Source organism: Sciurus carolinensis, chromosome 7 (assembly GCF_902686445.1).
Source record: "Sciurus carolinensis chromosome 7, mSciCar1.2, whole genome shotgun sequence".
Classification (NCBI taxonomy): Eukaryota; Metazoa; Chordata; class Mammalia; order Rodentia; family Sciuridae; genus Sciurus; species Sciurus carolinensis.
The window spans coordinates 119,878,704-119,893,074 of NC_062219.1; the positions used below are offsets into that span (position 1 = coordinate 119,878,704).

General features: G+C 47.5%; 1 protein-coding gene across 11 annotated transcripts in view; it reads right to left on the reverse strand.

The window, feature by feature from the left end:
• Anks1a (ankyrin repeat and sterile alpha motif domain containing 1A) overlaps positions 1–14,371 on the reverse strand; it is a 193,316-nt gene that overhangs the window by 65,715 nt on the left and 113,230 nt on the right. For all 11 annotated transcript variants that reach the window (XR_007109327.1, XR_007109328.1, XM_047557091.1 and 8 more), the window contains one exon: positions 7,611–8,200. Coding sequence is in view for 9 of the 11 variants with exons in the window: in XM_047557091.1 (XP_047413047.1) it covers positions 7,611–8,200 (590 nt within the window). In the remaining 2 variants the exon portion in view is untranslated. The remainder of the gene's footprint in view (positions 1–7,610; positions 8,201–14,371) is intronic.

Here is a 14,371-nt window from a genome sequence, read left to right on the forward strand (position 1 = left end):
CTGGAATTTTAAATTTCCCTTCCAGCGAAAATTAACGAAGAAGGATGCTCAAGCCAGTCACTCAGGCTTCCCCCTCCCTGCCAGGCCTGGAGCGCCCCCTGCCCTTTCCCTCTCACACTTTTCTCATAAGCAGCTTATCACCACCTAGGATACTACAAATTTTACTTATTTACCCTTTTTTCCTCTTTCCCTTCTACTTTTTCAGAACATCAGCTCCGTGAAGGCAAGAGAAAGTGTGCTGTTGCCCCCATGGCACTTGGAACAGAGCCGGGGCGAGAGCGGGACTCAGCACACCAGCTGAGTGCAGGAAAGACTGCACTAAGAATATGCAGCACTTCAGTTGGGTATTATTATTGGTCAGGTAAAAATACCTCCTGTCAACACTATTGCTTCAAGTAATAAGATGAGCTATTTCTCCCTAAATTCTACAAATTCACTATCTATATCCTGCTGATGCTATTACTAGGGAAAACAGGAAACAAAGATGCAAAAGCCAGATTGAAAGTATAAAAAGAACACCCCAGAAAATATTTCTTTCTATGATTGTCAACACTTATGTGCACTGGAATACAGACCAAATTCTGCTCACCAATTCATCAAACTTTTGGTCTGCCTTAAAAAAAAAAAGCAACAAAACAAAACGGAGAGAAAGGGGAATTCTCATTTTGCTGGCAGCTTCACAAGGACCACACCATCCCTCTGTGGTGCTTGCTGGTGCCCCTCTTGCTGCAGCTAAATGGAACCAGATTGCTTGTGAAAGGATGGGCGGGTATTGGTGGCAACGTGGAACTGGAGTGGCAAAAATGCCTCTGTAGACTATAACCGTGGGCAAGCACTGGCCCAGGGTCAGAAGGAAAAAATCCTTCGGGTGGAGAGGGAGGGCTGCGAAGGAAATCTGCACATCTCCACTGGTGAAAGGAGAAGGAAAATGAAGTGCAGAAAGTTGGGAGGATGAGAGTCCAGGACAGGCGGGGGCACAGGAGGAAAGGGAGAAAGAGCCAAGTGCAAAGGAGAAGGCGGTGAGGAGGAAGGAGACTTGGGCAGAGAGCAGCTGCAGCAGGGTGCCCTCCCGGCCAGGTCCCAGGCTCCATGCTCCCAGTGTGCTGTCAGTTAGAGGTGTGATGGGGGTTGCCTAGAAAGAGCCCTGGAGCTGGGGCAGGATGCTTAAACCACCAGCCTCCTTTCCCCACCAGAGAGGGCAGGACTGACCCGGCTGACCCACAGCACTCCGTTACCACCGGGGCTGTGGAAATGCATGGACCCAGGGGAATCAAATCTACCAGTGTAGGTCACAAAAGTCTCTTTATCTGATAGGGAGGCTAAAACATAGGGCTGCCCATAAAATACGGGATTATTTTAAAAATATGAACAGAAGGTCTCAGGCTTCCCACACCACCTAAAACCCGTGGAAATTTAGAAGACATTTCATCCAAGATAAAAGCTGTGACTCCTGTGTATACCAGGAAGCAACTCAAACAGACATTCCAGGCTGATCTGTCCCCAGAGCCGGGAGTGTCACATTCTTGTTTGGAGGGGGAGGGCTGTGCCCAGTGAAAAGGGCTGTACAGCATGCTTGTTTACATGATAAAGAGCAACTCAGCCGCAGAACTCCAGTGGAAGGCGAGCTGTTACCAGAGGAGACTCAAATCTCCTTTTCACGTCTCCGCCATTCTTCTCCCACACCCAACCCTCAGGGGTTAAGAGCAGCCGAAGCCTCTGTGGAGTTGAGCCAATCATCTTTCCTCTTGATGACATCACGTCTTTAATGGGACAGTGCTGGAAAGGGCAAGGCGTCTGGGCCTGGGCCTGGAAGGGTGCCCTCCCTGCTGCTGCCACTTCACGTCTCAAGAAGGGATTCAAGAGCCCAGGGTCCCCTCAGATACCACTTCAGACAAAACCAGGACGTTCCCCAAATGGACATTCCTGACCAGAGATTATTCTCAGCTCATACAAAATGCATAAAAAGCATGTCCCCGCTCTTCACTCATTCCTCGCTTGTTTAATATTTATGAAAATCGATCACAAAACACAAATTTATCACTTAAGCCTTCAGCCAAGTTTTAAATGACTCAAATATTTATGCTAAGAAGACAAGCAGCCCTCTGTGATTTTCTCTTTCATAAACTTCAATCCCATTCCAAGGCAGGTATGTGAGAGACAGAGCTGAGCTGAAGGTTTTATACATTTCAACTACGGTCAGACCAGGAAGTCATTTTTGTTCTTCTTACAGTCAACCCATCCATTCCTGGGGGTCCCGAATCTGCTCGCTCAACCAACCACAGACTTGAAAAGTTTTGGGAAAAAAGTCTGTATTGTGCATATACAGCCTTTCTTCATATGGGTTCTCTGAACTATAGAGTAAAACAACTATTCACACAGCCTTTTCACTGTATTAGATATTGTAAAAATCTAGAGATACTTAAAATTATACGGGGGGGTGTGCACGGGTGATATGGAAATGCTGTGCCAGTTTACACAAGGGACTGAGTGGAGCATCTGCAGGTTTTGGTATGGAGATCTCGGTGGTGGAACAGACACCCTGGCCTAAGAGCTGCTGCTGTGAGGTGGGTGGGGATCACATGTACAGGCGACAGCATGAAAATACACTTCAGGCGCTTCTGACGGGGGAGCAACTGAAATGACTACTGCCAACTTGGAAGAAGGGAGGACAGGTTTCTTTCCTAGAGGCAAGAGTGGGAAAAACTCCAAGTTACGATGAATTTTTCCTGCTTCCCAGCACCATGAATATCCAAACCTTTTGGTTCATCTGCAAATGAAGACTGGTTTACAACGGGCACGGACACGCGGAACCGTTTCAGAATGGGATCATTCAGTTAGGCTGGTTTAGGCAGCATACAGAGATCGACAGGGGACAGGAGCTGGTCACAGTGAAGAGACCCAGGCCAGGAAGGGAAAAGGAAAGGCCTCCGGTAGAACCTAGATAGAACAGCTACTGGGAGAAGATCCCTCTTAAGAGTGGTGGCCTTAAGGGACACAGCCCACCCAACATTCCCTTGGCCTGTTAATGCAGGAGTGCCCAAACAGGCAAAAGGGGGAAGGAAATGAATCCAAAAGGCAGGTGGAAAATGGTTGGCACAGCATCGAATGGTTAGAGAACAGTTTATTTTTTAGTATTAGGGATTGAACCCAGGGGTGCTTAACCACTGAGCAACATCCCCAGCCCTTTTTATTTTTTGAGACAGGGTCTAAGTTGCTTAGGCTGGCCTTAAACTTGTGATCCTTTTCCTTCAGCCTCCCAAGTTGCTGGGATTACAGGAGTGCACCACCACACCCAGCAGTTGATTTTCTAATCATTCATGTTTTATAAACTTGTGATCCTCCTGTCTCAGCCTCCCAAGTCACTGGGAGAACAGTTTAAACACAAGCCAACCAACCTTATGATAGAGCCATATAACAAAATACTAAACCTTTTAGAATGAAGATCTGAATCCAGATATTACTACAGTTGAGTGTGGTGGCACACACTGAAACTTCAGTGACTCTAGGAGGCTCGCAGGTTTTCAAGACCAGCCTAGGCTACTTAGTAAGCGCCTATCTCAAAATACAAAATAAAAAGGGCTGGGGGTGTAATTCAGTAGAGTACCCTTTGGTTCAATCCCCACTACTGCAAAAACAAACAAGAAAATGATATCCACAATGTACAGAAAAGTAAATTATAAACCAGTAATATTAAGACCCCCCCAATTTGGATGTACATCAAATATCAATAGAGGTTAACTATGAGTAGAAGAGTACAGTTATTTCCCCTACTCCTACCTATATTTACAGCTTCCTTTATAAACAGTTTCTCAGTTTAACATCTACTGTGCCCTGGGGATCCAAGCAGTGCACAGTGCTGTGCCTGGAGAGGAGAAGAGAACACTCGGCTACTCGGAGGCAGATAGCATGTTCTTTTAAAGGCAAACCCTCTTACTTCTTCATTATCAAAACTGTAAGAGAAAATAAGGAGCAACACATCAGGAAATGTGTCACTGATAGCTATTCTTTCAGAGGCTTACCTTCACCAGGTCAGCACTCAGAAGTCACCTTGTCTAGGGCAATTCAACACATGCTGCATTGCCAACACTAAGGAGCATGACTCCTAAACTTACCAGCTAGGCACATTCTCCAACTAGAGAACATCTTCCCAAGCAGCCAGCCAAATATGATGAGAAAGAACGTGTTTGAAAAATTAATAGTAGAGAGGGCTGTGGATTTCTCTCTAACCTCTCTCCTCTTCTCAGAGAGTTAGGCAGCACAGCTCAGTAATTCCTCAAAGATCAATAGGGGATGCCCACCTGACTTTCCCAGGCTGGGCAGGCTCTCTGTCTCTGGGGTGGGGTAGAGTCATGCAAGAGGACCCTCAGCTGAAGGGCTTGAACTCCCAGTCACTAGTCACCACTCTCTCAGGATCATACACACAAAGTTCTGCCTTTCCGAAGGTCAGAAGCCACTCCAGACCTCCCTTCCTGTTCTCTAAAGCTCTAGGCACAATAATAATATTAATATTTGCCATTCAGTCAACACCTTATGCATGCCAGGAACTGTGCTAGGCACTTACACACGTGTGTAATTGTTAAAGCATTCTGAAACACAGACCTGACTTCCTCTGTTTCACAAATAAGGACAGCAGCACTGAGGCTTAGCAAGTCTATCCACGAACCAAAGCAGAGCAGACGGGGACACTGGGCTCAAAGTCAGATCCACTGAGTCCCAAGCCCATCTCCACCCTGCTCTGCCTTCTAGGAGCTACCTGCCAGACTTACCGCAGCACCACCTATGCTGAGATCACAGCTGTCTGGCCCCTGGGCCTTCCTCTCCCTCCCCAGACCTTGGAGTGAGGAGCTGAGCTGGGTCCAGTCCCCTTCGGAGCAGCTTTCCCTACACACTGGAGACTGAAGGTTAACAAAGAGGACAATCAGCAAGCACAGGATATGGCAAAGTGGCCTTTAGGTACTGGTCAGGATTAGGGTGGGCCACAATCATTAACCAAGGTGCTATTCTAGGAAAGGTTGCCAAAGTCCTGAGTTGAGGGCCAGTCACTTCTGAAATCTCTCTTTAGATAGAGCCACAAAAACCAAGTAACACGTGGCTCAAACACAATGTAAAGGGCTGAGGATTCAGCTCCATGGTAGAGTGCTTACATGGCACATGTGAAGACCTGGGTTCCATCCCAGCACTGCCACCTCCCCTCCAAAAACAAAAAAGTTGAAGGGTCATGCATCAAAGGCTGTTCATTATGCTGTTCATTATGCAGGCAAAGCTCAATCTTCTAAATTCTTTTCAATAAATTCTTTTCAGCTGCCTTTAAGGTTTTGTTTGCTTGTTGTTTGTTGTGGTGGTGGGGTATAGGAATTGAGTTCAGAGGCATTCGACCACTGAAACATATCCCCAGTCCTTACTATTTTTTATTTTTGAGACAGGGTCTTGCTAAGTTGTTTAGGGTCTTGTTAATTTACTGAGGCTGGCCTTGTACTTGAGATCCTCCTGCCTCAGCCTCGAGTCACTGGGATTACAAGCATGCACCACCACGCCCAGCTATCTGCCTTTAAGCTCTTTAAATTTTTAAATGTATCAAGGCTTCTGGTGCTTGAGCCAGACTGTAGCACTGGCCCATGCCACTTAGACTTCCAGCAGCCCCTGGTTCACTGTATCACCCATAACCTCTACCTGCAAAGGTAATATCAGCACATGAACCTCCTCATATTAAAACATAAAGAGAAAACTGGTTTATGAGCCCAAACAGCTGACTTCAATTAGGTTGGGCTTGGCTTCCGTGTGATTTTGTTTCTTCTTCAGGAGGAAATGGTGGGGCCTATTAGACCGCCTGGCAATGCTCTAGGTTAGCGGGGCCTGCACATGCTGTAAAGAATCACCTGGCACTTCTGCCTCTCAGAGAGAAGTCATGCTCAGGAGAAGGAACTATAAGGAGGTAATTCATTAGCTTGATAAAGCTGCCTTCCAGCACATGAAGGACTCTGAGATGCAGCCTGGATAGCAAATCACCTCCTCATCTTTTGGCCTCATGTTCAAGGCACTCTGTCTGCTCTGAATTTCACTTCCTATCAATATTTCTTGCTCTCCCCTATATACACTCAAGGCTGTAGAAACCAAAGGGCCTGATTTCCCGAACTGGCACCTCTGCTCATGCTCACTCGTCACCTGCCACACTCTCACCATGTTCCATTACTTCAGTCTGGTTTGAACCACAAGAATGAATTCTTTGATTCCCCATCACATTCCACTTCTCTGTGGTCTTTCCTGAAGCCCCTTCCCACTCTCGAGCCTGCAGCCCACCACACTCGTGTTCTTCTCTCCATCCCTCCTGCACTTCAGAGCATACCGTGCTCATCCCCATCCTGCTCTTAAGCCAGCTTATCCTGTAGTTCCCTGTGAAGTAGTAAGACTGTTTTCAAACACATATTCCTACAAACACACATATTCTTGTGCATAATGTCCTAGGGGACCCCTGGGAGTTACCTCACTCGTGGTGATTTTCCACTAGTGGCCTTGAGATCTTATAGGTTCATCAACTCTTTGTTTACTAAGCAACGAAAACCATCTTTTGTACAGCATTCCTCTGACTAAACAGAGTCCTAAACTGCATCCTATCTGGAGATAACAGTGCTGAAGGACTTGTCCCCACCCTGTTCCCACACTGGGAATGGGATTGGCTTTGGTTTATATAACTTTGCAGCTGCAATCCAAATAGAGTTGGGTAAGGCATTAAGTCTACAGAATGTTCAAATGGGCATGTCAGCTGCCCGGTTCCCTCCTCCTGGAGGGCTAAATTCATCTCTTGAGATTGTTCTTGGGAGACAGACTGAGTCCACTTCAAAGGCAAGAAGCTTGCCAGGGTAGCACGTTAACATTCCTGGCTGTTTACCAGTCTTTCACAAACACATTCTTCTGCCCAGTGAGACATGCCATGGGTCACTGTGAAATATCTGGGTAACACATTTCCAACTATTCTGTAACAATGGTTATGAAAAGTACCTAGGCCTGAGACTGCATGGGTTTTCTCTCCACCTGTCTTTCTGGGATTCCTGAACCACCAAGCCCTCTGCCTCACCAATCTGGGAATGTGGGATGGGCACAACATTTCTGCTGGGAGAGGCATTAGGTCTTCTGGGGAACACAGTAAGAATTATCATGGAGGTGCCCAGAATAGAAAAGACTCCTCAGATCCTCGCTCACAGTAGCTTCCACCCAAGCTCCTAGCTAATCCTGGGTCTTTCCTCATCTTCCCAAAGGACTCATAGGAAGTGCTCTAGTTCTTCCTAAGCATCTTCAGGGTGAGCAAGATTCCCTCAATGGGGCTCCAAATTTTTCCAAGCAGCATGTCATTTCTAGGAACTCCCTCTCCCTTGGCCCCGCTCTGCTAGGGCCTCCACCCTCAAATTTAACCATTCACAGACCTTTCCTCTGTGACCCAGGCTACATGGGGCTTGCCTCCCTCACTACTATCAGGGACATCCTGGCCACTGGGTGAAGGAACCAAGGCAACCTGAGCCCAGATCCTGGTCCCAGGAGTTGGCACACAGGGGAGCTGTGGTGGGCTGTGGCCAGCCCAGCCAGCCCAGTTCTGTGTGACGTCACGTCGGTCTTACCTCATCCCACTCCGAGGCAAAGGAAGGCGACTTTTCCAGCCTCTTCTTCCCAATGCTGCAGTTGGACAAAGACTCACTCCGGCTCCCCATGGTAGCGTCCTCAGTGGGTGAGCAGGTCAGGAGATCAGAGTCAGACTTGGACAAACTGCGACTGAGTTTGAGCTCGGCTTTGGGTTTGCTGGTGGGAGGGGCTCGGCTTCTGGCCCCGCTCCGGTCTCCTTCTTCCTCAGCACCACCAGGGTGTGGAGATGCTGTGCGAGTCAAAGTTCTGGGGTGCGGTAGGCTGTTGGTGGTAGGTAGGCCTGCTGGGTAGCCCACTCTCTTGCTCTGGTCCAGACCACAGGGCTGGGAGGCTTCTGGAGTATGCACACCCGACTCCTCCAGCTGCATGCTGGCCTCCTGGCAGGCGCCCTGCTGGGGGGACCCGTCTGGATGGCTCTGGCTGGTGGTGGAGAGCAGCTGGAAAGGGTCTTGCCCCACTTCGCACACCGGGGAGGAGCCGTGGAGGAGACCTGAGAACTGTTCAGGGACCTGCCCGTCCTGCCCCTCTGCAGAGTCCTGGCTCCGGCTGCTGCTGCTCCGCCTGTGGTCTTGGAGTGGACGAAGAGAAATAAAAAATTAAACGTGGCAAAAATCAACAAAGTTCCAATGCAGTGAGCATACAGCAGAGCAGAATTCAAAAGCAGAGAGGAAGAGAGAGAAGCTGGAGAGGCTGGGGAGGAGCGAGAGAGAGAAAAGAAAAGAGAGGAAGGAAGAAAACAGTTTCATATTGTTCTTAATGTTCGATTTGTACCCAAAGTCAGAGCATTTATGAAATTCCAAACACTGGCCTGATTAATGCTATCTGGCAGCCTTCCCTGTTGTTAGAGTTCTGTTAACATTAACGACCAGACCTTGCTATATAAGGCGAGGAGAAGTGCTAGCCATATCCTACAGAAGGGACACAAGTGAGGACAGAGTAGGTAAACGTGGAGCAAGAGGGGAGAGGAGACGGGAGTCACAGCCAGTGCCGGCCAGCCAGCGAGAGCCCGCGAGACTCACTCCTGGAACATCTGATACATTTCCATAAAGGCCAAAGTGTTATTTACAGCCACCCGCCCTCCCTTCCTCTGGCAAGCAGCAACAGAGGAAAAAAATGGAGGTCATGATCCACAACCTGCAACTTCTGGAATTCCTTAACTGAAAGTGCAAAACAAAACAGCAGAGAAATAACTGCTTCCTTCCTCAGAGGGGGCCATTCAGAGCTCCACGCCTTGTCCTTCCTTCCTCAGGGAACACAGACTTTTCTTCTTTTTCTTTTTTCTTTTATTTTTTTAAAAGAATATGCATATCTCACTCCTGCCAAAGACTCCCAGCTGCTCATATTTGTTTAAGTTTAACCTTAGTTGATCCAGTTAAAATGAAATGGTCTAATCTGTCAATGCCAGGAGACATTTGTAGCTCTCTGGAGACCTCCCTAACATCCCAGAAACCTGACACTACTAGCTTATAAGGCCAACTTCTACTCTACACCCAAAAACTTCTGCCCTGAAGTAGCATAAATACTGGACCAAATCAGTGTCTGATATCAGCATCACATCCGGACACCCAGGGGCTTTCCCTACATGAACTCACTCCCATTAAAGACTTTCACCCACATTGTCAGGGGACACAATACTATGTCCTGCGCTAGTTCACAATCCAGAGCTAATATTCAAACTTATTTTCTCTGAGTGGCATCTGTGTATGCACCAAATGATTCCCTAGTCTGCCCAAAGCTCCCAACAACTATTCATAAGATCAGAGAATCTTAGACCCAAAAGGGTCAAGAGTGAGTATTTTTACAGATGAGGAATCTAAGGCCTCAGGCCTGCAGCGGTTTGCCCAAGGTGGTGGGAAGAAGAATCTCAAGCAGGAGTGAGAAGATGTGGCTCTGGTCCTGGCTGTGCTGCTCTCTTGCTGTGTGGCCTTGGCACTGGTGACTTTGTGCTGGGCCTCCATGTCTAAAAGAGCAGGTAGGACTGTGTGATCCTTTAAATGCTCTGACAGTGATGAGAAGCCCAGTCCACACCATGTGGCACTCTTCTCCCCCTGGGGTACTACAGAGCCCTGCCTGGTGGCTCCATCTGTTGCTGCCTACGTAGCACCCGCTCTCCCCAACGCACCTGCAGCCCTGAAGCCCCTTCTGAAAAGGGAAGTCAGGTGTGCACCACATTACAGGCCTGATATTCTAAAATGCTGGTTCTTAAGGCAGCCTTTAAGCACGAACCCAAACAGCCAGATCTCTCAAGGAGTCTGCTTTCTCAAGGGCTGAATTGGACAAGGTTCCACCCACCTCACCCTCTCCAGAATAGTTCAGGCCCCACAGTCAGTTCGGTTTTTGGCAAGTATGCAGAGGACCAGAGGGGGCAGCCAATTAACAGGACTTATGGCTCTGATTACTAATTTACAGGAGCCCAGAAGTATGAACTTTGGTGTCTCCCTCCTCTGCACTTGACCATGTGCGAACTTTCACACTCCCAACTTACCAATCTTACAACAAAAGGGTCAGGACCTGAGCAATGAACAAATCCTGACCAACTTGCATCACTTCTCTAGGGAAGAAGAAATGCTGAGTGCATGAGTTCCATACAGCTTAAGTGGGGCCCCAGGAAGCCTTGACTTCATGGCTACCAATATCCTATTTAGCAACTGGCAGCCAGAATAAAGCTGCCCAGTGGTATTGCATGCTGGGGCCACAGAATGACACATGATCACACGTGGTGGTTCAGGTCAACAGTCCTGGAGAGGCTTAAGCGAATCAATCAGGCTGCAAAGACTGCCAGCTCTGGACTACCGTCTAATGGTCAACTGTCTGTAGATCATGGCCCAAGGTACAATGTCCTCTGGCTGCATGTGAATGCAAGACAGGACCTTGGTAACAGGAGTACAGGCTCCTCTGTGCGTCAGCTTCCAGGTTCTCATTTACTCTGGGTATGGGGGAGGACCAAACAACAAAAGAAAAACACCACAGCCCAGAGCTGGGAGTCTACTTGGCCACACTGCTTGGGTGGACCTCAGAACCCAGGCCCCAGAGAATGTTCTGAGTACTGCCGTGGGGGCTGACAATGAAGGCCCTGTCAAACAACCACTCATTCATGCCAGCCATCAATGAAGAAAGAGAGGCAAATGCCAAGAGCTCAATACCAGATGGATGATGGGGAAGGAAGTGGGCAGAGAGAAGAAATGGAAACTTCTGGAGGAAGGAAATATGTAGAGAAGAAGAATCTCTAAGGATTAAAATCCCATTACAGAAACCACAGTCTACCCAATGCATCATGGACTGTAAGAAATCAAAAGATTTTGACAATCACATGACTTACCCAGGCAATTCCCTAGGTAGACACTTTGGTATCTGAAAAGCTGTCAAGATCTAAACACCCCAGAGTTGGGCACGGAAGCCTATGCCTGCTATCCCAGCTACTCAGGAAGTTTGAGGCCAGCCTGGGCAATTCAGTGAGACACTGCCTCAAAATAAATTTTAAAATAGGACTGAGGATGTAGCTCAGAGGTAGAGAACTTGCCTAACATACATAAGGCCCTGGGTTCAATCCCTGCTACAGTACTTAAAATTCAAAACAATAAGGGGGTTGGAAGTGTGCTAAGCATGCATGAGACCCTGGGCTGATCCCTAGTTTCCTGGGGGGATGAGGGCATTTAAGAACCTCAGGTTCTTAACAAGCTGATGTTCTCTTTCTCTAAAAACCTGTATCTAAGGCAAGGCTGTTTCCTGGCAAATCAATGGGTGGAAAAAGAACTGCTCAATGCTTTCTTTCTTCTCCAAAGTCAGAATGATAGAAGGTCTTTATGGTCAAAGGATGAACAATCTAAAGTACAAGTGAGAGAGATCTTAAGAAAATTACTTGATATCTCTGTGTCCTATTATCCTCAGTTGTAATCTTGGGATCATAATAATACTTCATCAGATTTCTGCAAGAATTAAATTATATGTTTCAGGCATTTAGAACCATGCCTGTTACATGCCACGCTCTCAACAGATGTTGACAGTTGTTACTACCCACCACACAGGATCCAGCACAACATGCTTTGCTCACAGATGAGACCAAATATTTCTCTGTTCCTCACAGGTGTGTCACAAGGATCATCAATGACATGGTACATGAAAGTACTTGAAAGATACATTATGAGAATCCATTATGTTCATCATCCCTGCAATTCTCAACAGCAGAAGGAAGGGACAGAAGGTAATATGGAGAGAGCGTTGAAGTGACAAACTATTGAGACAGGCCCCAGAACCGCTGCGGTGACCATTCATTCTGATTACCTTAGGGTACACCTAGGGGGTATAAAGATGAAGACATCAAGCCTGCCTCAGTCGGCTTACCAGCGGCTGGAAGAGACTGGCATATTCGGAAACAATGAGAAAAGGGAAAATTAACATATTTTTAGTAAGGTATATACCAAATGCATGGTGAACAGAGGAAAGTGTGAGGACTAGGGATGAAACTCAGTGAGAAAGCACGTATTTAAAATGTATGAGGCCCCAGGTGAAAGGAAAAAGGAAGGAAGGAGACAGGAAAGAAAGTGTGATTACTGTAGACCAGGAGGCTTCTCAGCCTGCGGCTTCCGTGCTGGACACTGAAGAAATGATCCTTGCCAGTTATGTCCCGTCATCCTATATATAGGACACTTACACAAACTTAAATGGAGCAATTTTACAGGTGTCCTACAAAATTCACAGGTTTTGAGAGGTGTCCTACATACAGGACAGTGGGATTAACAGGTTGAAGAGAAGTAGACACATTAAAAAAGTCAGAGGCACACACCTCATCCAGGGACCATGTGGAGAGAAGGAAGGGCCCGAAGGCCCTCCTGATGACCTACAGTGCTTCCAGCAGCTCCCCACTGCCCTCGGCCCTCCTCACATCTGCCCTCCTAGAGAGAAACGAGGAAGCACCCACACAGGGAGGGAGGGCTGTTCCTTACTCTCCCCGTACACCGAGGCCAGCGGCTAACCTGAACAGGTCGTGCTAGTAAGCCAATTCCCAGCCAACTGACTTCCCATCTTTACCCATTCTTCCTGCTTACTTTCCTTTCACCCCATGAGCTGCTGAAGCAAGAGGTCTTCTGTGCTGCATCTTAGTTACTGTGACAGTCCATGCGAATTACACAGGCTTGTGAATAACAACGTTTGAACATTTGAACATTTTTAGTCACCTCTGCCTATTTAAATTAGCTCATGAGAGGAGTTGCTAACTCCACTTCTCAGGCCGAGCAGAAGACTGGGGCAACCAGTCTTGCACACTGTCCTGCTTTCTTTGTTCCATGAGGACTGGAACCCTCCAACTGCCTAATACTGTGGTGAACATCTGAGACTCTGTATGTTGCTGGGTGTGGTGGTGCATGCTGGTAATCCCAGAGAGTTGGGAGGCTGAGGCAGGAAGACCACAAGCTTGAGGCCAGCCGAGGCAACTCACTGAGACCCTGCCTCAAAATTTTAAAAGGGCCAGGGACAGCCACTGTGATGCACACCTGTAATCCCAGCAATGCAGGAGGCCGAGGCAGGAGGATTGCAAGTTTGACAGCCTCAGCATCTTAGTGAGGTCCTAAGCAACTTAGCAAGACCCTCTCTCAAACTAAAAAATAAAAATAAAAAAAGGACTGAGGATGTGACTCAGTGGTGAAGTGTCCCTAGGTTCAATCCCCAATACCAAAAAAGAAAGAAAAGGAAAAAAAAAAAAAAAAAAAAAAAAAGGCTGGGGCTATTAGATTGGTGCCTGCCTCACATGTGCAAGGCTGAGTTCACTCCCCAGATCCACAGGAAAAGGAAAATCAAGAAACCATGTGGGCCTGGTAGAACTACCAAGCTCTTGGCTGCTTTTAGAGGATTACCATGCTTCCCCCAGAAGGAAGGCACTGACTAGGTTATGCAGACAACTGCTGAAGATGATGCTCTGATAAGACAGAGTCCATTCGGGTCCACAATGATCTGAGATATGGAGCAAGAGTTGGACTGATCTTCAAGAGGTTCAAGGTGTAGTCCTCCTGGAACTTTTCCTGGGTCTCTTTCAAAACATGAATGGCTGGGATGCATTAGCTGGGGCTTTGAGATTTAGCTGGCGTCAATCTGTGAATAGATGATCTCTCTGTGGTCCCTTGCAGTTCTATGATGGTAAGAATGTGAATTGCAGAAGGGCTTCTGATGGCATGGTTTCATCTCATGGTTTAAAACACAGGCTTTGGATTCAATCAGAGCAGGGCTCACACACCCAGCTCTAACATTTTGTCTGCTCTATCACACAGGGGCAAAAACTAACCGCTACAGGAAGATTGATCCTGAGATAAGCCATGATGTGATCCATGTAAGTCAACTCAGCATGGTGGCTGGCCCCCAGGAAGCACTCAATAAATGGTAGCTGGCACCACCATCATTTTTCATTTACAGTCATTTCTAAACCACTCTTCATGCTAACACTGCACACGGAGGTTGCTTTTCTTTTTCCTGACTCTGTGAAGGATACTGGGTTCTCTTCAATTCCAGCAAAGGTCCAGAGGCCTTGTAAGTTTGGTTCAGGGTGACTGTAACAGTATGGTAGAGAATCTTCAGGCTAAATATCTCTACTCACCTCAGTGCCACAGGTACAACCCAGCTCTGGCACTTCCTATGGCTCCACGGTGACTTGCTTCTGATTCCCTCATGACCTAACAGTTCCCCATTTCCTTAAACTCCTCCTTTAGAGTCTATTCACTACTGGTCATTGGATCTCTAGCCCCTCAAACTT